The sequence below is a fragment of the Rhea americana genome, unplaced genomic scaffold (assembly GCF_003343005.1).
Source record: "Rhea americana isolate MKP2758 unplaced genomic scaffold, rheAme1 scaffold_62, whole genome shotgun sequence".
Taxonomy (NCBI): domain Eukaryota; kingdom Metazoa; phylum Chordata; class Aves; order Rheiformes; family Rheidae; genus Rhea; species Rhea americana.
The window spans coordinates 4,791,623-4,818,219 of NW_028186779.1; the positions used below are offsets into that span (position 1 = coordinate 4,791,623).

General features: G+C 38.5%; 1 protein-coding gene across 2 annotated transcripts in view; it reads left to right on the forward strand.

Moving 5' to 3' along the window:
- VPS41 (VPS41 subunit of HOPS complex) overlaps window positions 1-26,597 on the forward strand; it is a 104,850-nt gene that overhangs the window by 46,467 nt on the left and 31,786 nt on the right. For both annotated transcript variants that reach the window (XM_085320230.1, XM_085320231.1), the window contains exons 6-12: window positions 37-99; window positions 1,346-1,411; window positions 11,015-11,134; window positions 14,238-14,384; window positions 15,546-15,612; window positions 23,338-23,435; window positions 25,823-25,952. In XM_085320230.1, the coding sequence (XP_085176356.1) occupies window positions 37-99; window positions 1,346-1,411; window positions 11,015-11,134; window positions 14,238-14,384; window positions 15,546-15,612; window positions 23,338-23,435; window positions 25,823-25,952 (691 nt within the window). The remainder of the gene's footprint in view (window positions 1-36; window positions 100-1,345; window positions 1,412-11,014; window positions 11,135-14,237; window positions 14,385-15,545; window positions 15,613-23,337; window positions 23,436-25,822; window positions 25,953-26,597) is intronic.

Here is a 26,597-nt window from a genome sequence, read left to right on the forward strand (position 1 = left end):
TTTTTTTTCCTTGTTTTTGTTTTAATACTTCTGTAGGTGCAGGTGTTTGGATTATATTCAGCAGAAGAGTTTCATGAAACATTTGACTGTCCTATTAAAGTAAGTGCTTGTTTTAATCTTTAGTAATTGTGGTGTTACTGTCTTTAAGAACAGAGGTTGCACTGAAACTAGATGAGAGGAATACTGCTTCCTTATGATGTTATTCAAGTCTCTAGAAAATAGTTATCTATCTCAATATAAACGCCTTTGCTCTGGTTAGGTTAGAAGAAAGCTGATCCAGATTTTGTAAGAAGAATTACTGAGTTTTTCAAATACAAAAAGGCAAAGTGAAAGAGAAATTGTCCTGTTTCAGCTGTTACTTGTCTCAACATATTTCTCTCTTTATAGTTCTGTGATATAAATTCTGAGGGTTCTGCTAACTCTGAGGTCAATATTTTGCAACCAATTCATATCAGTTACACCTATCCTGGGAAAAAGCAATGGGCAGCAATGCTCATGTACCCTGTGTGAGGACAAAACTTCAGTTATACTCTGCTTGAGATAAGTGGTCTTTTTTGGCTGTTAAAAAGCACCTCTAGTAGGCATATCGGAAGATCTAAGGGTTTTTTTTTGTTGTTTTAAACAAGAAACTTTTCTTGCAGAAGGAAAAATGGTATGTGGAAATTATTTCAGTTTTGGGGGTGCTACATGTTGCTGCTGCTCATGTGGCATTACCAAAAAAAAAAAAAAGCTCATTAAGTTTTCACACACATCAGATGCAACTATGCAGCTCACTTGGCTCCCGCTGCCTTGCTGCTGTTACGACTACGTCTCCCCCAGTTGACGTGTTACACAAAGCCTTTTCTTTGGCTCTGCGATTCACCATGCCAAGCCCAGCTGATCCGTCRGGGTGTGAGGCTGGTGCTTAGTGTGGGAAGGGAAAGAAGCTATTCCAGGCCGTGTGACGATACCTGAGACTGTCGCGTGGCGATACTGGGATAAGCGTGTTCCCCAGGCAGGCGCCGAGCAGCGCTTACTCAATCCCTGCTCACTACCTGCCGTCTTGTGCTGTACGGCCCTAATTCTGTGCTTGCTGAGCTGTAGTTGTCTTGTGGAAAGTGCACGGTGAACGTCAGGCTCGTGTCCTACCACACGGAAGTTTTTTTTCCTGGGAAAAGGTAGTGGGACTTAAAAAAAAAAAAAAAAGAACTGAGAGTCTGAAAGAGTTAGTTTCTGCTTCAGAGGCAGAAGTTGGCTGTAATATGTGATATTTGACAAAGGGTTATCTAGTTTAAAAATTGATGCAGTCCTCCCTGCGATTTGTGAATTTATTTCAACTTCTTCTCCCCCCTCCCTTTATCCTCAGATTGTTGCTGTTCATCCTCATTTTGTAAGATCTCATTTCAAGCAATTTGTAACAGGAGGAAAAAAGGTAAGCAGTCATAGCCTAATGAACTTAGGCTACCTTTAACCAGCTTATAGAAATAACTCATATTTATGATTTTAACCCTGAAAGGAAAAAAGTTGTTTTCCCCTTTCTAATTATGCCTTCTATTCCAAAACATTCTCATTTCATAAAAATTAATTTCAGAGAAAGTAGAAAATGCACTATGTTTAAAAAGAGGTTGTAACAAATTGAACTGAGAATAGGAATGCTTTTGTCTTCATATTCTGACAAAAGTCATTTGCGTTTTTTATGCCAGATTTTCTCCATGCTATTCAATTTGTTGAAGTGGGAACAGAAGTTAGACCTTAACACAGACCTTTTAGTCTGTTTGCTGGTCTTGAATTTTTTTTTCTTTTTTTTTTTTTTGCCTTACATTGTTTATTAAAGTAAACAATCTCAGGTCCTGAATCACATCTTATTTGGCGTTTTTTTAGTAATTCAGGGAAGCATATTATTACTGGCTCTGGGTAAAAAGCACAAGCTCTATTCTAAAGTCTTCTTGCCCAGGGCGTTGTATCTGTAGGACAAAACTTTTGGTTTGGGCAAGTTTGGTCTTTTAAATGTGTGTTACTGTGTTTTGTTGGTGTGGGGTGTAATTTCTGACTTCTAGAAATGTAGGGCTCTCACAAGCCCTAGAAATATCTTGTATCACATTGTGTGTTTTGACCTAAAATACACAAAATTGAATCTGAAAGACTTTCTTGAATTCATAGAATTTTGCTGTTGTCTTCCCTTATGAATTAAGGATAATCAATGCTTGCTTGTAGACTCATCAAACTGAATGYAGTGGATCTCCCTTACCAGCATGCAAGAAATACTGACTTTTAGTGCTGAGTACAACTTAATTCTCATTAACAGTTCAATATGTTTTGAAGAATTGCTGTTTTTCAAGATAGTGTGTCTGTTTGACAGCTGTTGTCCTGAAAATAATGTACAGTCAATGTATGTCTTTCTCAGCCACAGGTTTGTGAAGCTTTTTAGTACTGATAAAAGTAGCATGGAAAGAGAGAAGCAGGGAATTAATAGTAGAGGGCTTCGTCAGGTGGTAAAAGAACTTGGATTCACCTGATGCCAAACAGAGAAAAGCATCAGGGAGTTATCACATTCTCTTTGGTTATGTTTGATTACTTGACAGGTTGTTTCATATTCTGTCCTCTGGGGAACGGTATACTCATTCTTAATACATTCNTTTTTTTTTTTTTTTTTTTTTTTTTTTTTTTTTTTTTTTTGGCTGAAGAACTTTCCTCTTCAGAAAAACTTTAATTGACATCTTAACATAAGGTATTTAGCATTGAAATAACTCCCTTGACACCTGTAACTTGATTTTATTGATACATAAATCCAACAAACAAAACCTCTCAGCTAGTGGTAGAAGCCTTTCCTCTTCTGCCCTCTCAGCCAGAAGAAATGTATATGCCTGTATAACAACAACAAAATGCTCTGAGAAAATTCAGAAAGTTAAATTCCGCTTACTTATTTGTCTAAGATACTTTTTCTGAAAAGAAAAAGCCTTGAATAACATCCTTACTTTTTATTCATCCCTCTCCTTAAATATAAAGCAAAGAGTTATGTGGGAGTAGCAGAGAGTGAGTGCACAAGAGAAGAAAAGAGGGCCTGAAGCAGGCATCTCAGTCCCCTCATCCTGTGCCTGCAGGTTGCGTGGTTGCGTGAGCGCCTTTGGGTAGGCGGCTGGGACCTCGGTGGCTCCCAAGATCTCCAAGCATTTGCCTTTGTGTGGATACAGTGACTTCAGCTGCTTTACAGGCAGCAGTTGTTGKAGGCATCCCAGGTATCTTCCTCCACCTGCACAGAGACAGGGACAGCAGCGAGCACGAGCTGCAGGAAGGCTGAACTCTTCTGGGTTGTGGTGCTAATGTGGAAATAAGGCTGCCTGTCATTTTAGGGTAGTCTTAAGGGGAAAACCTTTGCTTGTGACCCTTACAGGATGCTCTCTGCCTGAGTGTAAAGGATATGAGCTGCTTACTCAAATGGCGTGGGGTGTATCTTTGTTTTCTGGTGTTCTCGGAGATGGTAACATTATGCATTTCATCATTTTAAATGATATTTAAAAAATCATTTGCTAAGATCACTTGAGGAGAGATTCGGCACTTCATGGAGGGCCTTGAATGAAATATGGACACTTAATCCCCTCCAGTTGCACTGCCAACATTTTTGTTTTGGCAGATGAAAATGATGTTCTTGTTTTTTTGAATTTCATGTTGATTTTTGGCTTATAGTGAGAAAATCAAGGACAGTCAAACTGCATGTGCACATGGAAAGCAAGAGCACCTACCACACACCAAATTTAATACCATTTTGTCTCATCTTGAGAGAGCACTTAAAAATCTGCTTAAATATATTAACTTTATAGCCAAGCATCTACCTGAGTAGGATCCTTTAATATGGGTACTTTCATGAAGTGGGCCTATAACTGTAAATTACCATATGGTTAATGTTTTTGAGGAAAAAACAATTCCTCAAAACTGAGGGATGGAGACACTAGCTGATGTGCTTTGGAGGGGTATGATAGGGCTTCTCGTTCCAAACACTGGAAGGTGGTTGGAACTTGCTTGAATTGTGGTGTGATCCTGAGACTTACCATGTCTTAGAAATGCAGCCTGACCTGCAGCTGACTTAAGAACAGTGATTCCTGGGGGAACAGTTTAGATCATTAGACTGTTGGATTTTAACTTTACTTAKGTTAAACTATGCATCTGTTTATATAGTTACCTAAATAGACATGGGCTAGAGTCCTTCAAKAGATTTAATTGTTTTATGATCTAATTAGCCAAACTAAAATGTTTGTTTATTAAAACATTTATTTTTATAAGGAAAGAACTTTCATTAAGCTCTGGAATATTATTGGGCCTTCTACTTTTGCCTTTAAAAGCCCCCCCACTTTACTTTTTCCTCCCCCTCTTTACTTTTTTAACCAATGAGTATCATGTATGCCTAGAAAAACAGGCTGGTATTGCGGAAGTGTTGGCGTGAGCTCAGTGAGAAGCAATAGGTGCCATACAAAAAAGAAGCATTCCCTCACTCCCCTCCGCCTTATCTCTGCAATTAACTACAGCACCATTGTGATGACTTGGTAGATGATGGTAACCCTGCAATAATAATACTTTATATTGTAAATAACAGGGCATTCCTGTCCAGAGCAGACAGTAGAGCTTCAAAGCAAGGGAAAAGACAAATACTGTGCTATTGAAGGCCATAACCTTCTACCTTTTTAAAAAGGGTCTAATCTTAAAAAATAACAGGGTAAAAGCTAGCTAAATGGGGGTGGTAAAGCTGCAGTAAAGGTGTTCTTTACTTAACTCTTAGAATACTGGTCTTTCCCAACATACCAACTAAATGAATGTTATAGCACAGTGCAAGTGTCTATTATATTTGGAGGGTTAAAGAGGTAGAACCAACAGAGAGGGAAGATTGAATAATGGGGATCCAGCACAATTCAGGAAATCAGTTCTGAAACAAGTTTGAGAGCAAAATATCAGCATCTTAGAGGATGGGGCTTGTACTTTGCCTAGAGCATGGATTTTCCATAATAACTGTTGATTTGAGCATCTAATTTGAAACATTTTTAATAAGCTGTATTTTAAGGGTTAATGAGCTGAGATAAATGTGCAAATTTTGACCCATGACTGTCAGCAGTTGCATCTCTATCTATAGATATATAATTATATACATGATATCTTTATATAGGATAAATATATAGAATGAATCTGTATTTTTGGAGAAGATACGCTGTGAGAACCAGTTTTAAAATGCAGATATGCCTCAACATATTTGTGTGTTCCCATTTATCTTCCCGTAATTAGTATCTGAGCATATAGATATCCATGTTCAAGCATTAGATTCCCCTTCTTGTGGAGAGAGAATTTAGTGCTGCCTGGGGCTAATTTAATATTTAAATCTAAAATAAAATTTTTGTTTTGGAATCCTGGACGGGATCCACAGAATCTCCTGCCTGAGACACAAAAGAAAATATTCTGAATTCTTTTTCACTCCTGGTAGCGCAACTTTATATGCATTGAAAGAATAGCGATCCTGAACAATGCACAAGCAACACCATTCTTGTGAAACTGCAGCTGCTGTTACGGGCGGTGGCATATGTGTGTTAAAGTCAAGTCTACCAGGGAATATATATTTTTTTTTTAATTGTCTACTTTTTAGTGTCAGCGGATGCACTTTGCTTTGTGAGTAAGTAGATGACCTTTACCTCTGAACCCTATGATATGAACTTCATAATAACTGGTTGGACTACTTTGACAAATTATTAAATTGTCAGGATGCTGTTTGCAGCACAGTCCATTTTTAGAAAGCAGGTAGTCAGCTGTTTGGCATTACGTTGGGTAGAAAAGTACCAGACAAGAGAGGCAGATTGCTTTGAAAGCTATAAAATGTCAGTCAGTAAATACTCAAAGGTCCGGTTTAAGTGAAGAAAGAGTAAATACTAAGGCAATTTCTGTCTACGCATTGGATAATTTACCATAAACAGGAAACAAACTGTAGCAGCAAGCAAGCCACAGTAGTATGGGTCTACGATTTGTGTATTGTGATGTATAATGCCAGGTTGTAGCCTACATTATTCAACAAATGAGATTTTGATCTATAGTGATGTGTTCTTTGCTTAATAAGCAGATGTTTGACTGTGTTTTACAGATGCGCACTTTATCTTGAAAAACAAAAAACACTCTCCCTGTTCTGTAAGGGACAATTTTTCTTTGGGTAAAGAAAGARTGAATTGTAGTCCTGTCTGAATATAACCTATAGTTGGGTGTTTTGCAAACATCTGATGGAAGACTTCTTTCAGGACTAAGGTGACAAGCAAAGAGGATCGAAGTATATGAAATGTATGAGTTTGTGTCTCTGCCTGCAAGACTTCCGAAGTCCTTGCTTGATCTCCCTTGACTTCTGCTGCTGCCTCTCTTTTCCTCTCCTTCTCAGCTCCTTAAACCACAGAGCTTTGTGCCAACACAGTCTTGCCAATATTTTAGTTGCCCACCTTCGGTTGAAAACTTAAGGCCCACAACAGCCTCTGCCTCATTTGAACTCATCSAGGCCAGTCCTAGTCCAAACACAAGTGATGATTTTTCGTGTTGCTGTGTGTTTTCCTGTGGATGCAGAATTAGTGTGTTGTCTGATGGCACGCTGCTCTGGGTTACTCTAAGTTATCTGTTAATCTGGGCTGTGCCATTAAACGTTGCTCATTTTATTGTTAAAACAATATGGATCTATACTGATCACTTGCAACCATGACAGTAATGTGTTAGGTTTTTGTGATCTTGCCAGGCTGAGGAGAGAGCTGGTGAAGCAGGTGCCAGAAGCAGAACAAACACCACAGGTGTGGTGTTCGGGCTGGGCTCCAGTCCAAGAGAGACATGGAGCTACTGGAGAGAGTCCAGCATAGGGCTACGAGGATGATCAGAGGGCTGGAGCAYCTGCCCTRTGAGGAACGGCTGCGAGAGCTGGGCCTCTTCAGCYTRGGGAAGAGAAGCCTGAGCGGGGATCTTATCARTGTGTASAAGTACCTGAAGGGAGGGTGTMAAGGGGACGGGGACAARCTCTTTTCAGCTGTCCTGTGTGACAGGACAAGAGGCGATGGGCAGAAATCGAAGCACAGGAAGTTCTGCCTGACCGTGAGGGGGAATTTCCTCCCTGTGAGAGTGACGGAGCACTGGACCAGGTTGCCCAGAGAGGCTGTGGAGTGTCCTTCTGTGGAGAKCTTCAAGGCCTGCCTGGAYGCAGCCCTGTCTAACATGCTSTAGGTGCCCCTGCTGAGCAGGGAGGTTGGACTAGATGATCTGCAGAGGTCCSTTCCAACCTTACCGATTCTAACAGCCCTCTGAAGGTAGGCTCATCTTTGCATTCAGGCAAGCAAAGAATAGACAAGAGTAAATATAGAGGGGCTTTGCCTAGTTTTATTTGGCTGAATGTGAAAATTTAACATGACAGTGCTGCAATAGGGAAAGAAAGGGAGATTCTACAGTTAAAATTCTGAAATTCTCAGCCTTTTTATTTCTTTGCATTAATTGTCACAGAACTCTTAAGTATTTATGAAGAAGGCGCTACACTGAAACAAAGGGATTGTGAGGAGTAAAATGCACGGGAAATGTTTTGCACATGTGGTGCCATGCATGTTGCTTCAGTGAAAGCATGTTTCCTCTGCCTCAGAATTACTTTATTTCAGTGTTTTGAAGGCATATTTGGGGGGGTGGGGTAAAATCTAATTTAAATTATTTCACTCTATTGACACTACTAAAGCTGCAGTTGTTGGCCTCTTTGTTCAGGGGATTGAGAATTCCTATACGTAGTTTAAAGACTGGGATTACATGTAATTAGTGTTAATGCTAATTGCATGACAGGCTCCACTAAATCCAAGCACCAGTCTCGTCTCTTTACTGGACGCACTCTACAAACAGCATTCTGCGCTCTGTCCGAGGAGGCTGAAAGATACTTAGAGAGGTATTCACTCATCGAAGTGAATTATATCAGCTTATTCTTTAAATCAGAAATTGTCCTACATGGCAGCCTTATATCATGCATTTCAATGTGTCCATTCTTTTAATGATCTGATTTTTAAGCCTAAGCAGTTGTGAAGACTTTCAAGACCAGCAAAATAATTTTAGTAGTGAGCTACTGGAAGATTGCAATGTACTATCACGAAATATGGGTGAGGAGCCTTGAAATCAAAGTTCAGTTTATGTTATTGTAGCTATATTACCATGTTGCTGTACGTGCAAGAGATGCTGGAAGTGTGTTTTAAGTGCTACTCTGTTTCAACAAAGGACAGGAAAGATTTGCCAGCAGAGATCAAAGAGAAGAAGACACAAACTGTATTGCAGAGAATGCAAGAAAGTCATTTTGTGGCTGCTGTTGAAATATAAGTACTGTGAATGCTGACTGCCAAAATGTGGGATTTATGGGAAATAAAGCCCCAAAATATTTTTTCCGTATGAAAAAGAGGGAGGTGGTAAGAGTCCCCTTCAGAAACAGTGGGGTTTTTTGTTATGTGTCTAGCTTCTATTGAAGTTTTAAGTAGCTTTCTGGTGTGATAAACATTTCAGTATGAAGACAGAATGGAAGACTAAGAAATAACTTAGTCTGCGTCTTTGAGAGAAATGTGTTCGGTGCATAGCAGTTTTGAAACATGTAGCTAAGTTCTACGTTCAGTAACTCAGTTTCCAAGTGTCACTGTTACAAGAAATAATAAATTGCATTCTATATCAGAAAATAGCAGGTAATTCCATTGCAGATAAATTAGTAAAATACTAGTTGAGTTTTTTTTTTAATGAAGCCATAATTTTAAGTACAATTTGGTGTCAGTGTTAGACCTATTGCACTTCTTGATTATAAAATGGGGGACTTTAGAGTGCTCTAGTAAGCTGAATTGCCTCTCATCTTTGTTACAAACAATATCAGACTGCAGTCATCTGCTGCCTTCGTTTGAGAATTCAATTAAGCGTGCTCTTGTAGTCAAGCATAGACTGAGGCAGGATTTTTCTTTTCTTCTTTTTCTTCACCAGGTCTTTCTTAGGCTATTTACTTTTTCTTTGCAGTTTTCTACTCAGGTAGAGAGGCATGAAAAAGCATAATACTCAATAAACCATGAGAACTGAAAAAATAGCTGAAAAAAATCATTCCAAGCTCGCTCCGAATCTTATATGTAACAAACTTAAATCAAGATCCAGTGATAAACGGAARAGTTTCAAACTGCAGTTAATATAATTGATATCAGCTAGTTTTACCTTTCACGTCATGCACATCAGTTTTAGCAGCCTTGTTCAATGTGTCCAGATGAAAATACTACGTATTTGCTGCCACCTGAATTGGAATATATTGAAAGAAGCATCCTAGCAGCAATTCACTTTTTGTCAAATCTCTTTTGAGGAGTTTGGGAACTATGAAATAATTCTCAAGTCTAGCTCAGCATGGCACTGAATTCTAGATAACATCCTCTGCTTCTGAGTCGAGCTGATTAGTTTGGGTTAAGTACTGCTCACATGTTTCACATCCACCTAGTAGGCTGCTATGGCACATGCCTCTGTATGGCACTGTCTCTTGAGCGTAGGTGCTCTCCCTTGCTTCAATGACCTTGTCTTGTTTGCTCTGGAAGAGCATGTCCCTTAGGAGATTGGTTGAGTAGCCTTTTTATAGGTGGGGAAAAAATACCCTTGGCTCTCCAAAAGGTGTGCTGGGTGCATGTGAGCTTTGTTAAGGGCACTGAGTTATTTTGGTGGTGTTAATGTTGCAGGAAGCACTTAAGTAAAAAGTTTGATGTCTGCAAAACTTTCCGATAAACCATCCTAGAGCGACTGGTTTAAACTTTGAAGGAAAATGTTTGTCCTTTGGTGCCCTCTTGTGGCTCTAGGATAGAGAAACAGTTTGAACAATTGCCATTAAAAAAAAATAAACAAGTAGTTTTTCATAGTTTTAAATCTTTGTACAAATATGGGTTGGGGAGGAAGCCGTACATAGTAAAGCATGTACAGCTGGATCTTAGATGTGAAATGTTAGAAGTGTATTCATAAAAAAAATAATTCAGTGTAGCTTTTAATTTAGGTTTTAATGTTTTAAGTGCTGGCACGCAGTCATTTTACACTTCTTAATAGCCCTAGTGTGCTCTTGTGAGGTTCAGGTTGTGCATGTGTCTCTGCGTACATGCCTGCGCTCAGGCACAGGTTGGCAGGGCTGGTGCCTTTGGACATAGCCTTCCCAGACACTTCAGCTTCTTGTCTTAGTTTATCCCTCCACATGCTGCCCTTTGCATCGCTCAAAGGGATTCCATGTTATAATCCTATTAAATAACTTCCTGAAACCATAAAGAAACGAGTAAAAGAGTTGGACTGTCATGCAAACTGTCTGCAGATAGGTTTGTTCATTTGCTATTGCAAAGCATTTCATGATATCCTATTTTTTCAGATATTCTATAATAATTTAAAATCCTTGTTTGCAGAACCCAGGATTCCCAATCACAAAAGATTTACAATCAGCAGCACAGTCAGTGCAATCTGCATGCGTGGGTTTAATGTGCAGCGTATCTATCTAGAGCCCAATCAAAGGGCATATAGTTCTGCATGAGGGCTAAGCCAGAAGCTTCATGCTTGGAGATCTTAGGTAATTTTGTCTGACAACCCCCAGACATGTGGGACTTAGTTTTTCTGTCTCCTGTTTTTTGGTGGGAGGAAAGATCCCATCACCGAATCAGTGGATGAATGTGAGATGGTCTGCTTTCTTTACCAGCTTTCACATGTAACTGTTGTCACTAGCTCTGTATGTTTTAAGTTCTTAAATTCCTTAATCTCTTTATCCTTAAAATGGGAATTAGTGTATTTAGCCTTGTTTGGAAAAGCTTGATAGCAGGGATGCTTGTTATTATTAAAGTAACTTGAATTCTATGATTTATAAAGTTCCCAACATTAATTGTAGTACATGAAAATATTTGCTTGTGTTTGCTTTTGATTTGTGGTAAGTGTATATTTTTCCCGCCCCTAAATCAGAGCAGAATAAGAGCAAAAAAACATTTTCAGTGTTTACATACAGCACTGCATTACAGAAATGTTTCTTGTTGCACTTTTTTTATAGTTGCTGTTATATGAGAGAGGTTGGATGAATAGATGGAAGCCTTCAGTTTTACATGAAGGAGAGGGAAATATAAGAAATGTGAAATGGAGAGGACACTTAATTGCTTGGGCCAATAATATGGTAAGTATGTCACTGGTAAATGGACAAAAGTTACACCACACTGATATTAGTAAATGTTTCAAAATAAAGTGCCTGCATATTCCCTTAAAAATAATACATTTGAAGAGTCCAGTATATAAGACATTGAAAAAAAGCATTTTAGATATTTTCTTTACAGACAACTCTGCTGCTGGCATTTCCTGCTGGCTATTCAGCGTTCTCCGTATAACTGCCTGCTTCTGGAGAATTGAAGAGAAGTAGCTGTACAAACAATCATTAGGGGTAGTTGCCAGTACGTACTATTGTAAAACAGAGTTTTCACCACTGAAGCAAGCTGCCTGAGGAAGTAATGCTAATGTAACTCCTTAAAAAAAAAACAACCAACCAACCAAGCAACCAAAAACCCTTATAATTGTGTGACAATTTTTGTACGTATTTCTAATGCCAGTTGAAAAGACTTAGGAGAAAGTAGGTCCTTTTTGCTCTAATTCATATTTTAAAGGAAACCATCATTGTCATGCTGAGTGTTGCATTTCACCTCTCATTGTAAATCTAATTGATGGGTCAGGGTCTGTATTTTGAAGCTCAGCAGTGAGGGGTACGTTTCAAGTATGTAACATGTCTAGGTCCCAGAGTTTTATTTTCAAATATGACTGAGACTTCTGAGAACATTAGGTTTTTTTTGCCCCTCAAGGCGTGGTTCCCCTCCTAAAGGGAAGCATTTATTAAAAAAAATTTTAGCAGTTGTTCTTGCTTTAAAAACAATTTTATGTTAAATTGTTGAAGGTAGACTTTGTGTTTATGTACTCCCCTTTAAAAACTATTAGGTTTGAAACTTCAGCAAATGCTTGATCTTCATGTCATTAACTCTTTTGAAGGTTTATTCTTTTCAGAGTCATACAATTAAATATATATTCTAGGTGAATCTGCTGGGAATAGATAGGACAGTTGAGGAGAGCTATCCCTRGAGATGATGTGCCACATCAAAACACAGCATGCTAATAAAATGTTGAGAAGCATCTGTCAGAGACAAAAAGCCATGGTCAGGGCCTATCTTTCAATGAAAAATAAGTGACACTTGCCCTCCAAAAGATTAATATATTTGGTTATTAGTCTTTCCCTTCCCCCCACCTTTACCTCTTTAAAATTTTCTCTTCTTCTAGCAAGGTTGAGGGAGAGTTATTGCTTTCTTTTTTTATTATTTTTTTCTTTTCTCTCTCCCCCCCCCCCCACCCACCCAAGTCATTAAGGGAAAATCTTATATAGCCTTGCTTCTTATTGTACTTTGCATTTAGCTACCTAATTTTTATATTCTTGAGCTTTCTGGATTTTTTGATGCTCGGTATGTGAGCTTGTTAGGCCTTGGATATTCTGAGATCAGCTCCAGGTTTTTTAGGCAAGACCTAATTCTGCTGTTGGATGTTCATGTAACCCATGTCCGTTGCTGTGCCCGCTTCCCCTTCATCTGTGGCAAGAGTGAATTTTACAGACTGAGGGACCTGAGGACCAAATCCTTAGAGGTACTAGGCTGCCTAGCTCCCATTAAAACAGGATTTTGGCTGCTTCGTGGAAGGAAGGCAACTCTGGAAGTCTTTTCAGTTCATGACCTGAATGGCACACTTTAGCTACAGGGGATTCCTCGCTGTCATAGTGGGGCACTTCAAAAGTAAACTAGTCTACCTAATGCAACATCTGCTGCCTTGAAGAAAAACGGAATGTGTCATTTTTATTTGAAAACTGACTGTAGACAAAGTAATAAGATTAATAGAAGACAACTTCATTAAAACGCAGATCAAACAAGATTGCATGTTTTATCAAATGAGCTTAGAAAACACAAAATATAAGTTGCTTGTTTATGTTACCCAGAGATCTGGGCTTTCTGCACTGCAGAGTCTGTATACAGTGTTTTCTCTGAGACCGCAATGACTGTTAACTTCAGAGCTGCCAAGAGGAGAGTGTYCCACATTCGCAGTTCTTCAGTGACAAAGATCACTAAAGAAGCCCCTGCCCATCCCTGGCTGCATGTTTCTGCCCACCCCTAGGCCATTTACTGCTCCTTGTGATACGGATTTAAAAACAAAACAAAAAACCGCTGCCTTAGACCATGACCCCCGCATGTGGACTTGTTGACTTATGAACAGTTGAATCAGTACAGCAGAGGACCTAGAAACCTGCAAGGGGGGGTGGGGGAACTGAAAGAGGCAGGGGAATTTCTTAAATCAATTTTGTCACTGCAGAAATCATAACATGGAATGGCATCCTGGACACTGACCTTTCAAGGTCCCTTCCATCCGCTTTTATGTGATCATGAGAGCTGACTTGTGTGCTTGGTGAGCTTAAAGGAAATATCTAGCAAAAAGCTTCATTTTATTTAGGGGATTTCTATGTTTAAATCACTAAGAAACAAGTCATTACTTAGCATGAAATTAATCTCTGTTTTGTTCCTAGAGAGGTTGCTGTTCACCTTTTCTAAGTAACATGGAAAAATCTGATTAATGGTTGTTTTGATTTTGTCTAAAATGACTTTAATCTTCCTTTCTTTAAACCTTTTTTTTGGTTTAGTCGTTCAGGAGGCAGTGAAAAATCACAATAAAGAAAACTAAGTGTCGTTTAAATATGTTTGTTTCTGTTGTATTGAGTAAAGAGTAGAAATGCACGTTAGGAGTAGTGCAGGTTGGCTTCTTTTACCTTCAAGAGTTGCTATTTCATCTTTTCTTTTTCCAAGGTGGAAATTTCTGCTTCTCTGTAGGGATTATTTTGGAAGAGCTGTTTTTTTTATTATTTTTTTTTTGTTTTTTTGTTTTTTTTTCCTTCAGTAGTARCACCAGCCCAACATGCTGGACTGATTCATGACTGGCATTGGTAATCTGTCACTCATTCACTGGTTAACTTTTCATTTTACATGTCAATTCAAAATATCTAACTTATTCTAGTCTCCTCATTTCTTTTGTCACCTCTTGTGAGATGATTGCTCTCAGTATAAAGTGCTTTCCCTGTTTGTACAGACCTGCCTTGAAACTTATGCCACAAATTGTATCACTAGCTTACTGTACAGAATAATCTGAGTTGTGGTGAGTAGGAGTTTGTCAGATTAAATAAAATTTTCTTTTATTTAAACTTTCAGGGTGTGAAGATACTTGACATGATCTCTAAGCAAAGAATTACCAATGTGCCTCGAGATGACATAAGCCTTCGCCCRGATATGTATCCCTGCAGCCTTTGCTGGAAGGATAATTTAACGCTGATTATTGGTTGGGGAAATTCAGTAAAGGTACAATTACCTGTCTTTGTAATAAATGCTTGCTGTTATCACAGAGAAACAGAGGATTATTTCTGAAAAGCAAAGACAATCGAAAAGAATAGAATTTGGTTTGACTGCAGTGTACAGAACTCCTGCTGCCATAGAAATGTCATTGGACTGACCCTCATGAGGAGGAGTGGTGATAGACACCCAGCGGTCAGACAGTTTTCCGTGTGTGACAACACAGTGAATGCAATCCTCAGGGACGCTTCTCTCCTCTRTGCCTTGGAGAGATTTCCTCTTTTGAAAGCTTTTAGAGAGCTGTTGTGAATTCATTTCTTTTGATTAGCATTAAGGAAGAACAGTTTACCATGAGGTATTTTTTTTGGAGGGGGTTATTTGGGGGCGGAGGGGGTTGTGACTGATAAAACAGCCACGTAATTTCAGTCAACCATGGAAAGGAAGGGAAGAGAATGTTGAAGGGACAGGCTGGTTTGAGTTTTGCTTTGCTTTCAGCAGGGAACTGGCRTTTCAAACTTGTGCACTGCAGACTGCCTATATGATTTGCTCAGACCAGCACCTGACACGGCTTTGCTACAAGCCTGTTAGGTGCTTTCTAGTAATAGATTGCTACAGCATTGCACAGTGGGAAATTAAAAGTACTTGTTAGAAGTAGATGGAAAGGAAAGGTAAAGTGTTTTTGAATTTTAAAAATCAGCAGGTTTGTCTAAGTTTGGCATCTATCCCATGTCTTATGCTTGCTTTACAACACTTGGGTATTTGCATTTCTTTAAATATATATAGTCTCTTCCTCTTATTGTGAGTTGCAATAGCATATTCTTACTGAAATAGTAAGATATTGAGATACTAAGTTTGAGCAGATATGAAAATAAAGCTCACATGTACTAGTGTAAAGCAATAGCATTAAGCAGATGCTTTTAGATTTCTCTCTTGTGATCTGTTATCCTTCTCTTCTCCCAGTATGTTTATAAGGCTGTGGGCTACAGTCACAACTTTCCTATCTTGTTTTCTTCTTCAATGATGTATCGTCGCTATTTTACAGCCTGTGTTTTTCAAAATACAGAAATGCATGTCCAAGATGCCTCATAAGGAAAGGAGTTTCTGGGAAGAGTTAATATTATTTTATGAGTTACAGTTTGTTCATCGTAATGATCCAAATCTATTTCCTAGATTTGCTCAGTAAAGGAACGGCATGCCAGTGAAATGCGTGACCTTCCGAACCGCTATGTGGAAATAGGTATGATTGTATGAATGTGCTCTCCTTCTCAAAATTAGATAAGCTTTGAAAGGTCTGTTTTAGCATTCTAGCCTGAAAAGGCTGTTACATTTCAGAGGCAATGTGTAGTTATAACATAAATGTCTCCTCATTTTTAACTGGTGAGGTTGTCACAATGTCCTCGTGTAGTTTTTTGTAATCTCAGTCAGTCTGAAATGTTGTGCTCTTCCAAAATCAGAGATCCTTGTGTGAARAGTGGATGCATAAACTTTCCCTTCACACAGATTCCTACAGAGAATGTGTCTTCATCTTGGCTAAATAATAATCACGGTAGCATATTAAGGAAGAAATAGACCTTAGTTTGTGTGTTTGACTTTATCATTCATCACTTTTTTTAACATTTCTTTGTGTAGTGTTAGAAAGTTGGTTTGAATTTTCCCTTGTTGCCTTTTTTGCTTCTGCATTTTCTGTCTGTTCTCCTTTGCTTTCTTATTTCTCTAGTTTAGATAATAAGAATAAACTTCATTGTTGCTGATTAATGGAAAAAAGTCATGATAAAAAATGTATATGAAGTAAAGCATAAAGTGGAAGTTGAAGGAAATGTGCTGAGGGGAGAGGGGAGGTAAACAAAAAGTTTCCAGTGTGCTCAGAAAAAAATTCTGTTAAGGAAGGATTTGTGAAGARGTAACAGTGGAAAGATAAAACAGGCCTTCTGGGACTGCAGAGCAGGGTGGACCATGGCGTGAAAACTTCTATGCTTCCTTGGCTTGCCTGTAATGACTTGAGATTGGTAGGCTAAAGCGTTTGAACAAAATCCTGTCTCATGTCAACATATTGACCAGATTGTTGCAGGGCATAGATGTATATGGCTTAATGATTTCAGAAAAGAACAGTTTTAGAACAGCTCCTGGAAATCAACGCTGAAACTCATTAAACTCTGTATTAATTCTGGGTACTCTGAGAAGAAGATGTGCGTGACAAACTGAGACTTAAAAGCTATTTGTTGATTAAGATTACATTTTCTCCAAAGAATTACTAACTCCGGAATTGTTGATGTAATTCTCTCAAAAAATCCGGGAGTTCAGTCTTGAATTCTACCCACAGATCTTTACATAAGCTTTTGTGTACCTGTAAGTAGTCTTTTTGAAAATAATTAAAAGGGATGGTTTACATGACAAATGAACTGAGACAACTTACATCCTTCAGCCTGTATCGTCTGTATTTTTAAGAACTGCGTTTTATGTCACTAACCTGTTAACAATGTGCTTGAGATTTCTTTCTGGTTTCAGGTCAAAGCACTGAAGCAGCTCTGCCAAATGCTGTCAACAGCACTCATTGCTACATGGATTTTAAATTGGGAGGGAAAAGGGGGAGGCATTATTTGTTCAAGTCTCAGTGGAAATTACAATAGCTTTTGATGTAATCATGTAGAGCTGCTCTCTGTATCGTGCCGTAGTGTCTATTTCAATTTTACTCTGATTTAAACTTTACTTTCAGAGGCTTAGGTGGAAGGTCTCCCCCCCCCCCCCGAACGTCAGTATACTAAGCGGATGCATAAGCTGGTACCTTCTCAATGGGTGTATTCTTAATACCTAGAACTTACACAATGCAAGAATAACCTACAGTGTCAGGATAACTGAATATGCTTCTTATGGTCTGGTTCGTAACATCTTGGCATCATTTTTTCGTGAAAAAAATCACAGAGATAACACGGAATAACTTTTGTCATATTTTGTGTTTTCTTTCTGCTTTTACGATTTTGTACCTGAAGTGAAAAACAAGGGTGGACTAGAAAGCTTCATACTTCGCTCTCTGGTTATCAAGGAAGAACATATGAAGCCTATGACAACGCAGGGTTTCCTGTGTCTCGAAGTTCCATTGAGTTAATAATAGTGTAGTAAACTGTGATGGCATTGGTAAAACATAAATGTTCCTTCAGTGGTTTGCAGCCCAGTGAATAAGGAGGATTTCCTGCTTTGCAAGTTCTTGAAGGTCAGGTATGCAGCATACTGTGGAACAGCGGCTTCCTTGGTTTTAGGTTCTGTTTTGGTACATAGCATACTTGGAGGCAGGAAAAAGTGTGGTATCTACCCTGATCCTAAACCAGGCTGCCCATAACATGGGAGTGTAACACCACTGAACTGCTTTAGTGGTAGTTGTTTTCTTTTTAAAAAGATGATGCTGTGGTTTTATGTAAGAGAAATTAGCTGAAACATTCATAGAGTCTTCATGCATTAAGATCAATGTAKCATAATAAACTTTATTTATGTCTTTCAGCATATTAGTGATGATTTTCTTTACGAATCTTCTCTCTTGTCTCTGGCTGTACGTTGCAGTTCATTACGTACGTAGCTCTTCATTCAGTGTTGTAGATAAACTCAAGTGAAATGCTTCTACTTAGGTCTGAATGCATGTTAGCTGAGCAGATGCTATCGAGTTAGCTCTGTCAGCTACCACAGTGAAGTACTGTATTGATCAGAGAATATCGGTATTGAATTACAGGCTTAACGTGGACTAAATGCCATTGTGATCTATCTTTAAAGAGTGTTTGACCTCTCTGCTGGCTCCTGATACGTGTACAAAAGCTGTAATACTGGACAACTTCTGAGCTGAGAACCCTTCCACAACTTGAGCCTACTAGAAGGCTTCTTACTGAAGAACTAATTAACACTTTACAGTTAATACAATGCCTTTTCAGGGTGAAACGGGACATCTTGCAAGCCTTAAATAACCTTCCAGTGCCTTTGTGAAGCAGCTCAGGTTTTTGTATATTTCTGTGTGGAGGAGTACTTCGTCAGTGTCTCGGTTAATTTACTCAGGTTGTTAATATTAGTGGAGAGTAGAAGTGCAAGTCAGGAAAAGACTTGAAGTCAATTACAGACTTCCTATTCAATTCACTGCAGTCCAGATTTTATCTGAGGAATCTCTTCCCCTTAATTCCAGGTGCCAACTGGTCAGCAATGCCTTTGGAGCAGTTTTCTCCCGTGTGTCCCCCTTCAAGTAGACTTCTGATATAAAACTTGCATGTTTTTTGGATATGCTTGTAAGAAGGCATCTCTATTTTGTGTGGAAAAAGCTGCATAAATGCATGCTAGGTTACCACTGAGTAATGAGTAATTGTGCTTTTTTATCAGAAAGGAAAACGTAGAAATATTTATTTTGTAGGATTAAAAAGAAAAAGAGAGAAAAAGGCACACACCAATATGTGGCTTGTAAGGTGAGCTACTCTGATTTAATCTCAAGATTATGTAGGTGATTGCCATATTTCTAATGATGATTTTATTGCTGTGTGAGGTAGAAGAGGGATAAGATAACTTCAGCACTGTATTTCCATTTCATAAAGCCTGATTGCAGGTAAAACAACAAATTGTAATTCTGCTTACCACAGACAAAACATTTACTAATTCAACTGGAACAGTAGGTTGTACTGGAGAGATGATGACCTACATGACCAAAAAGAATTTTCCTGATGTTTCTGATGATTGTGATACTGTAATTGAGAGAAATTGTTTTGTTTTAGTAGTAAAATTTTGCATGTTTCCATTCTGCTCTGGTAGCCAGTACGGTAACAGCATTTAGTCACAGAGGCTTTTACAGATCTCTGAGTTTTGAGTGGTGGTCGTTTTTTTTTCGTGATCATGTTCAATTAATAGTACCATTATTATTGCCATAAAACGCTTATCCTTGTTACTGCATGGCATTTGAGGTGATATTAAGAATGACTTGGTAGCAACTGCTAAATTTTCTCTCAAGCAGATGCTCTGAATCTTTAGTATTAGACCAGAAGAAAACTTAAGACCACTTTTCTACCGTTTTGAATGGAAACAGGATGAAGGTTATGAGTTCCAAGTTCAGATGAATAGACTGAGAAATTCTGTTTTGTTATCATTGGGATATGGGATCTGCCATTGATTTTAAGCTCTTCCTACTTGAGTTCAAGGAAAAAGGATAGTATGATATAACGATTAGTTAAATATTTGCTTAAATTACCATAGAGTAATTTGGGGAGAAAATTTATAAGGAGTTCTGAAGGTACTCAAGCGCAGCAATGTGCAGGTGAAGGAAACTCATGTGGCTCGCCTCACCGGTCCTCTCCAAAAATTTACTGTTTCTTTTTAGTCACAGTTGGCATTTCTTTAACTGGGCACATCTTGAGGTTTTTGTTCAGGCTCCTATTCAGAATTGAGTCTGCCCTGGAAATTTTAATATATGAAGACTGTTTTGGAGTGTAATGGGAGATAGAAGCCTGTAATAAATCAGGAAATTCTTAAAAGCCTGAGCAGGTGTTCATCTGTGAAGATCTTCAGAGAAAAATGTGAATGTTAGAAAAATGAGATTTTTACTAATGTTTATACTGGGTAGTACACCTAAAAGTAAGAATAAAAATTGAACCTTCTCTGTGTTTTTGCTCCTTGATTTGCTTATATCTATTTAAAGACAGCTTAAGTGATGTTTATAGGGGCAAAGGCCTTTTCTGGTCCTCTAGCTAGAACTGCATGCATGTACCGTGAAAAAATGCTTTTTTTTTAGTATATTACATCAAATGCAATTACATGAATCTGATAACAGCTAATCTAAGTGTGCCATTGTGTATACTGCTTTTTTTCTTTTTGCATACATAACCTAGCTTTGTAAATGCACTGATGGTGGAGATACCATCCTAGAAACACTACAGGTATGCTATACTGCGACCCATGCCAATGACTGCAAATTTTGCAGATTTACCCAAGATAACTGGTTAAAATGTAATTTGGGAATGTATAGTGACATCACCCCAGCGTCCCAGAATTGCCCTAGAATTTGAGGTAGGCTGGGCCAATTTGCATGGCTTTGTGGCTGTGCTGCTGCTAATATATAAATGGGCTATGTGAAAATTACCTTGTGTGTCTGTCTCCTTTTCCTGCAATCATTGTATAGAATTAAAAAACAAAACCAAAAAAACCTTTCTTTTCACTTAMMWKKTAAGCTTCATGTTAATTCTCTGCATTTTAATTCAGCTTCCTGCTTACATCCCAAAAGATAATGTTGAAACCTTGGCCCCGTTGAAATCAACAGCAAAGTCCCCAAACCTTTGACATCTCTGTGACCAAAATTTTGCTCCGTAAATCTATAGTGTTAAAGCAGGGGCAGTTTTAAGAGTTTTCACTAAATGAAATGGATATATATATATATATATAGATAGATAGATAGATATATGTATGTATATATTTAAGTTTCAGTCCATTGCGTGCATTTCGATCTCTAAAGTGTAAAGTGTGGGGGGTTTTTTTTGTTGTTTTTTGTTTTAAAAAAAGAGTTTGGGTAAATAAAGTAGCATAGTATCCCATCTCTGTAGTATGGTATTTGTCACATATTTCCTTTAATGAACAAGAGAAAAGATTCACAGCTTTCTCTCTCTCTCTCTTTTTTTTTTTTTATTTATTTCTTGATAATCTGTTTGACAGCTCTACATAGAGGCTGAACATAGAGTAGATCCAATGTCAGCATATTTTCCATCTTCTCTTCTGACAGGCGTAAACATGTATAACACGTGGCCATATCTAGGTCATTCCCATTTACTTGTGTGCTACATTTGATTTAATTGTTTTGGATCTTTCTCATGTTAACGATGTTACTGGAATACGTCTGTGTTGGATTCCCTCCCTCTCCCTTCATCACAACAACTGATCCATTAAACCACCTGGGAGTAGGCCAGATTTACCCATCTAGTGGTCTGTGCTGCTATAACTTCTATTATTTCTTCAATAGAACTTTTTTTATTGCATCAAAGGCTGTTACTGGTGAAGAAGAACCATCTCTACTAGAATTCCTTGTTCAAGATTGCAGCGCCAGAGCTGCAGCACTGTTTCCTCAATGCCTCTTGAGGAGGAGGAGCTGCGAGAAAGCTAAAAGGGAAACCTAGGAAACTGAAATCTATGTAAAAATAGAACTTCTTGCAGTCATCTTTTCTTTTGTCTTGCTGAAGAGTTATACTGCTTTATCCTAGACACACCATTATGTRTGTTGGAAACATTTTGAAGTGTGTCTCACTGGCTAAAGAACTGAAGTTCTACCAAAAATCAATGAAACATCAGTGATTTTTTTGAAAATTGCCCCCATAATCTTTATAAAGATACTGCTTACCATACTGTTTTCCTCCTCAATTCAAACATCAGCATTTTTTATGCTTCTAAGAGTGACCRTCTCTCATCACTTTTAAAAAATGTCAATAAATGCATGTTCGCTGTCCTTCGCAGCAGTGTTCTGGATTTGAACTTTGTTTTTTTGTTTGACATGTTTCCCCTCCCCGTCCCCTGCTTCCAGATTCTTTTGAGTTCCCAAGTACTGAACCGTAAGTTGGAGGGAAGATGTTTATGCGCAGGTGTTTCTGACTGTGTGTGTTCTGAAGTTGCCCCTGAGAACACGCGTGCCCCAGCCCGAGGAGCCCCCCGAGGCTCGCAGGCGAGAGCGAAACAATTCCGTACAGGATTACAGCAGTCCGCCGAGTCTCTCCCGGAGCAGATCGAGTGTTTTATCCTGATGCCGTGCTTTTGTCCGCCAATGGTGCCAAAGTGTTTATAGCTATTTAATAAGAAACGGTATTTGCTTAATCACTGAGACAGCTGTCAAATCTGTGCTTTACTTGATRGTTTTTTCTTTTTCAGCAGGAAGGGGATTATTGAATCTTTTCCTTCTTACTACCTTAGTTAAAGAAAATTATCTTTATTTTTACTGTCATTATGCWGCATTTGTTGTTCACTTTACTAAAATGATTCGTATTTTAATGAACAGTGGATAGTAGTAATGTAGCTTACTAATTAGTAAGTAAGAAAATGTTTTATAAGCCTAGTTTCTCTTAAAAACAGATTTTAAGGGAAAATAATGATGCATTTGATGTACTTGCAAGCTTTTACAGAAATCTTTCTTTGGATACAAGAACCAATTCATGAAACAGCTTGGACATCTTCAGCAAATTCTTCATCCTGTGGTTTAGGCCCCCATCAACAAAAAGTATTCCCCAGATCTTTGGTGCTTGCACTGTAAACCCAAAAGAATAAAAACCTAAACCGATATTTCTGTGGCAGGGTTCTGCTTTAATAAGCCTTTTGTAAATACAGTTTGGCACTCTTTTCTACTTCTTTACCAAAACAGTTGTTACTTAAATGTCACAATTTCAGGAGCAATTTTAGGAAATTCATTTTCWGTTTTATGAACAGGAAAAGGGACTGTTCTTTAACCATTTCTTTTCTYTGTAGTGGGTGCATCTGTAAATTTTTGTATGATGTTTAAAGTGATGATAAATTAATAAGGATMTTTGTGTTTTTATGTCATACCAATAGATAGAGCAGGTGGGATTCTGTAAGGCCACATGACTTGCTACAAAATGCAAACCTAAGAGGATGTTTTATATATTGATATTGCCTTATTGCCTACATTTCTGAGTATGTTTTTTTAAAAAATTCCCCAATGTGATTACTGAAAATCTAGCTGACCCTTCATTTCACATGTCTCATCTCCAACATGTCCTGAAGCACAGACCTTTCTTTTTGTAACCCTTAGCAGAATTTAATCTGTTAAATGTAATTTTTCATCATCTTGCTGATCCAACTGGGAAGTCTGTAGGTTTATTATACATATTGGGGCTGCACAGTAGAAGTGCTTCTACTGTGTGCTGCTCTTTGCCTGTGGAAATCAGTTGCCTGTTTTTGGTAGGGAGTGAATTACGCTCATTTATTTGCCTAATCTGTTGCCTTTCCTATATTCCAGTTTTCCAGTTTGAGACTGAATTCCATATCAGTGGACTTGCACCTCTCTGTGACCAGCTGGTTGTACTTTCCTATGTAAAGGAGATTTCAGAAAAAACGGTAATTCTTTTGTTACAGTTTCCTCACAGCAAAAAACCAAAAACGTCTTGCGATCCGGGGCTTAAAGAGGGTGCACAGATCTGATTATCTATGGGAGAATTTGTAGTCAGCTTGTCGTGAACAGTGCTTGAAATTTCCCTGACCTACCAAGTARGGTCAGTGGAGGTTATGCTGAAGACTAATGTATTTACCTGTTAGAAGTCCTGTCTGGTATCCTTTGTTTCTTGCAGGAAGCAGAGAAAGGCATGCTAGATAGTTTTCCTCTCTCTTATTTTCTGTCTCCCCTCCCCCTTATTCTTTCTCTCTTTTTCTCTTTCTCCCTTTTTTTTTTTTCTTCTTGGTATTTGTATAGCAGAAGAAATGAAGGATCTTTTCAGCCACTGAAGGGGCTTGCTGACACTGCATATTAGAAGATATGAGAGTAGTGAAGTCGACCAGCTCCAACGATAGGAGTCACTGTGGCAGGGTGGGATAAATTACTGCAAGTGTTGTTCCCCTTGCTTGCAAGACCTTAGCATATACATGAAGATAGCTGTGTGGATAGGCAGAAATTAGAATTCATGTCTCTCGTTTTTACTGAGAGAGTGTGAGTGAGTACTGTGTCTGCCTCCTGCCTTTATTTCATATTGCAAAATAAAAGGAGAGGCAGTAGAGGAAATCCTTGAAGTTGCAGTGTTAGAATGGCAGAAGCTCTTGATCACCCCTTTGATAGGGTGTCTGCGTTAGACGATCATCACCATAGTAACCTTAAGCAACTTGGTGCACGTGTTGCTAGGCAATAAAATGCTGTAGGTTCAAACAAATGCTCAAGGCTGCTGAAATCAATAGGGTTAGCTCTTCCTCTGCTACAGGATGTCAGATTATTATTTCTTTATTTATATTAAGGAGAAAAAATAATGTCACAGCAGTGTTTCCCAAGAGACCCAATGCAGTAGTCTTCTAGTACCTGAGAGGCAGTGAAAGAAAAGGAGGTAAACAAAATGGGATAGGGAAGGGGGAGGACAAGGTAGGTTGAAATGATAGGAAGCAAGGAAATTGGGAGCTGTTATTAACAAGTAGCACTGGAAGGGGGATAGTATAAAGCAGGTAGTAACCAAGAAAGGTTAAACTGATTGGGACTGCTTCAGAAAGGAAAGACGAAAAGAGAATTTCAGGTAATRTGACAGTAATAGAACATAGCAAAGAGGTTTGTTGTGTATTTGTTTTTAATTTGCCTTTAAAGCAAGCAAACAGAAAAAGCCAAACTCAACAGCAAACCTCAGATGCTGGACTTTGTAACTTCCTAGACCTCTCAGTAATTACAACAAGGAAAGAATTTTTCTTTCTGACACTGTAGCTCTGCTCCAGTGTGGTCAGCAGCCCTTCATCAGTGTCTTGGGCTCAGTGAAGACCTACTTGGCTGAGCCTGCAGCAGAGGTGAYGCTCCCTATATACAAATGATTTTGGGTTGTGAGGAGCCCTGGTGCTGTTAACACTCGATTTCACAGCTCTCRCACAACAACTTCTTATTTGTTACGTATCAGATTAGATTTGAAATTTTGACTTTGCTTGATTTTTTTTTCCCCATTTGCAATCAGAACTGTTAAACTAGGAAAAGACATGAGTGGTGCCGCTGCTGGATGGGTAGGGTAAAAGCAGTGTAAAGTTACTTCTTACRTCATCTTGTTTTTCCATTTTATGCTTAGTTTTATTTCACGGCCAGAAGTATAAAAAAGGATTGTCTTAAACCTTGACTTAATTAAAACTCCAGGTAGATGAAGCCAGCATCTGGATAGAAAATGAAAATCCATGATGTCATCCTAACAGAATGACCTGTATTACACTTAAGTTCATGTTACTTAAGATCAACAGCATACCAAGGGTTTTGGATTATTCTAGAATTAATTTTGCCACTACTACTGCTGGATGCTTAAAAGTGTAATTTTAAACTCCAGCTAGTACCAAAATAACATTGTTTCATAGAGCATGACCCCAGTTAAGAATCTGACTTAAATTTGGAATTCCAGTGCTTGTTGAATGCACTGGTTGGTGATCATCTGTGATAGCTCTGAAAACTTCTGTGGCCAAGAACAGAAAAATAATGAGCAAACTCAGGAAGAAGTTTAGAGCTATGCCTGTCTAAGCTGCCTCCTCTGTGGTGACCTTTCTGGGGAAGCAAGCCAAGAGTAGAAGTAACTTTCCTATATGCTTCAGCTACAATTATAGCTACTCAGGGGAGCACAGTGTTACAGCTTGCACAGTTCACAACTGAATATCCAGTGCAAAGTGAATAGTGGTACTGGGAGCTTGGGAATGTTGGGAGTTGATGAATTTCAATCTTATTCATACAGTTGGTGTTTGTAAGATAAACTGTGTTGGATGCAGCTAAGGTGTTTGCATTTTTCTAGGAAGTGGAATGTTGCGCAAGACCTAGACTGGATATTGTTCAACCCCTACCTGAGTCTTGTGAGGAGATCTCTTCGGATGCGCTGACAGTAAGAGGGTTTCAAGAAAATGAATGTAGAGATTATCATTTAGGTAGGTGATCTTAATGTTGTTTTGTTTTGTTTTCATAACTTAGTTAAAAAAAATCCATTTGTGAAGAATCAAAGCTTCTGTGTCACTTTTGTACCGTCTCCCTGAATATCTGTCTGTAACTCCATTTGACACAATTGCTGAGACCTAAGTGTAAGGTAGAAGTCAGCAAGGGCCTCTCACATTAGAGAACAAAGTTTTGCTTTACCTGCAAAGAGGGGCATATATTTAAACATCATAATCTGTAATGCCATGTAGTAAGATAGTCATATTGGGGAAGGGAGGAATATAGATTTCATGTAATGCACCGGTATGGGAGAAAGTGATACCGATGGACACTTTGATGGAGATATATTCAGTATGATCTACAAGAGTTCTCAGAGCTCTTCGGACAAATTTAGGTCTTCAGAAATAGTGATGTGAATGTCAGGAAAAGCTACAGGAAAAGCAAAAGATGGAATAAATGTCATTTGAGCAGTAAGATCACCTTGATAGCTTCTCTATATTGATAAAGCTATCAGCATATAGCAGATCCCAGAACAGTAAAATCTCATGAACAGAAACTGGAGATTGGCAAATTCTATCTAGAAGACGGATTTAATTATGTAACAGTCAGGGGACTAAACCCTAGCAGAATATATGCAGGAG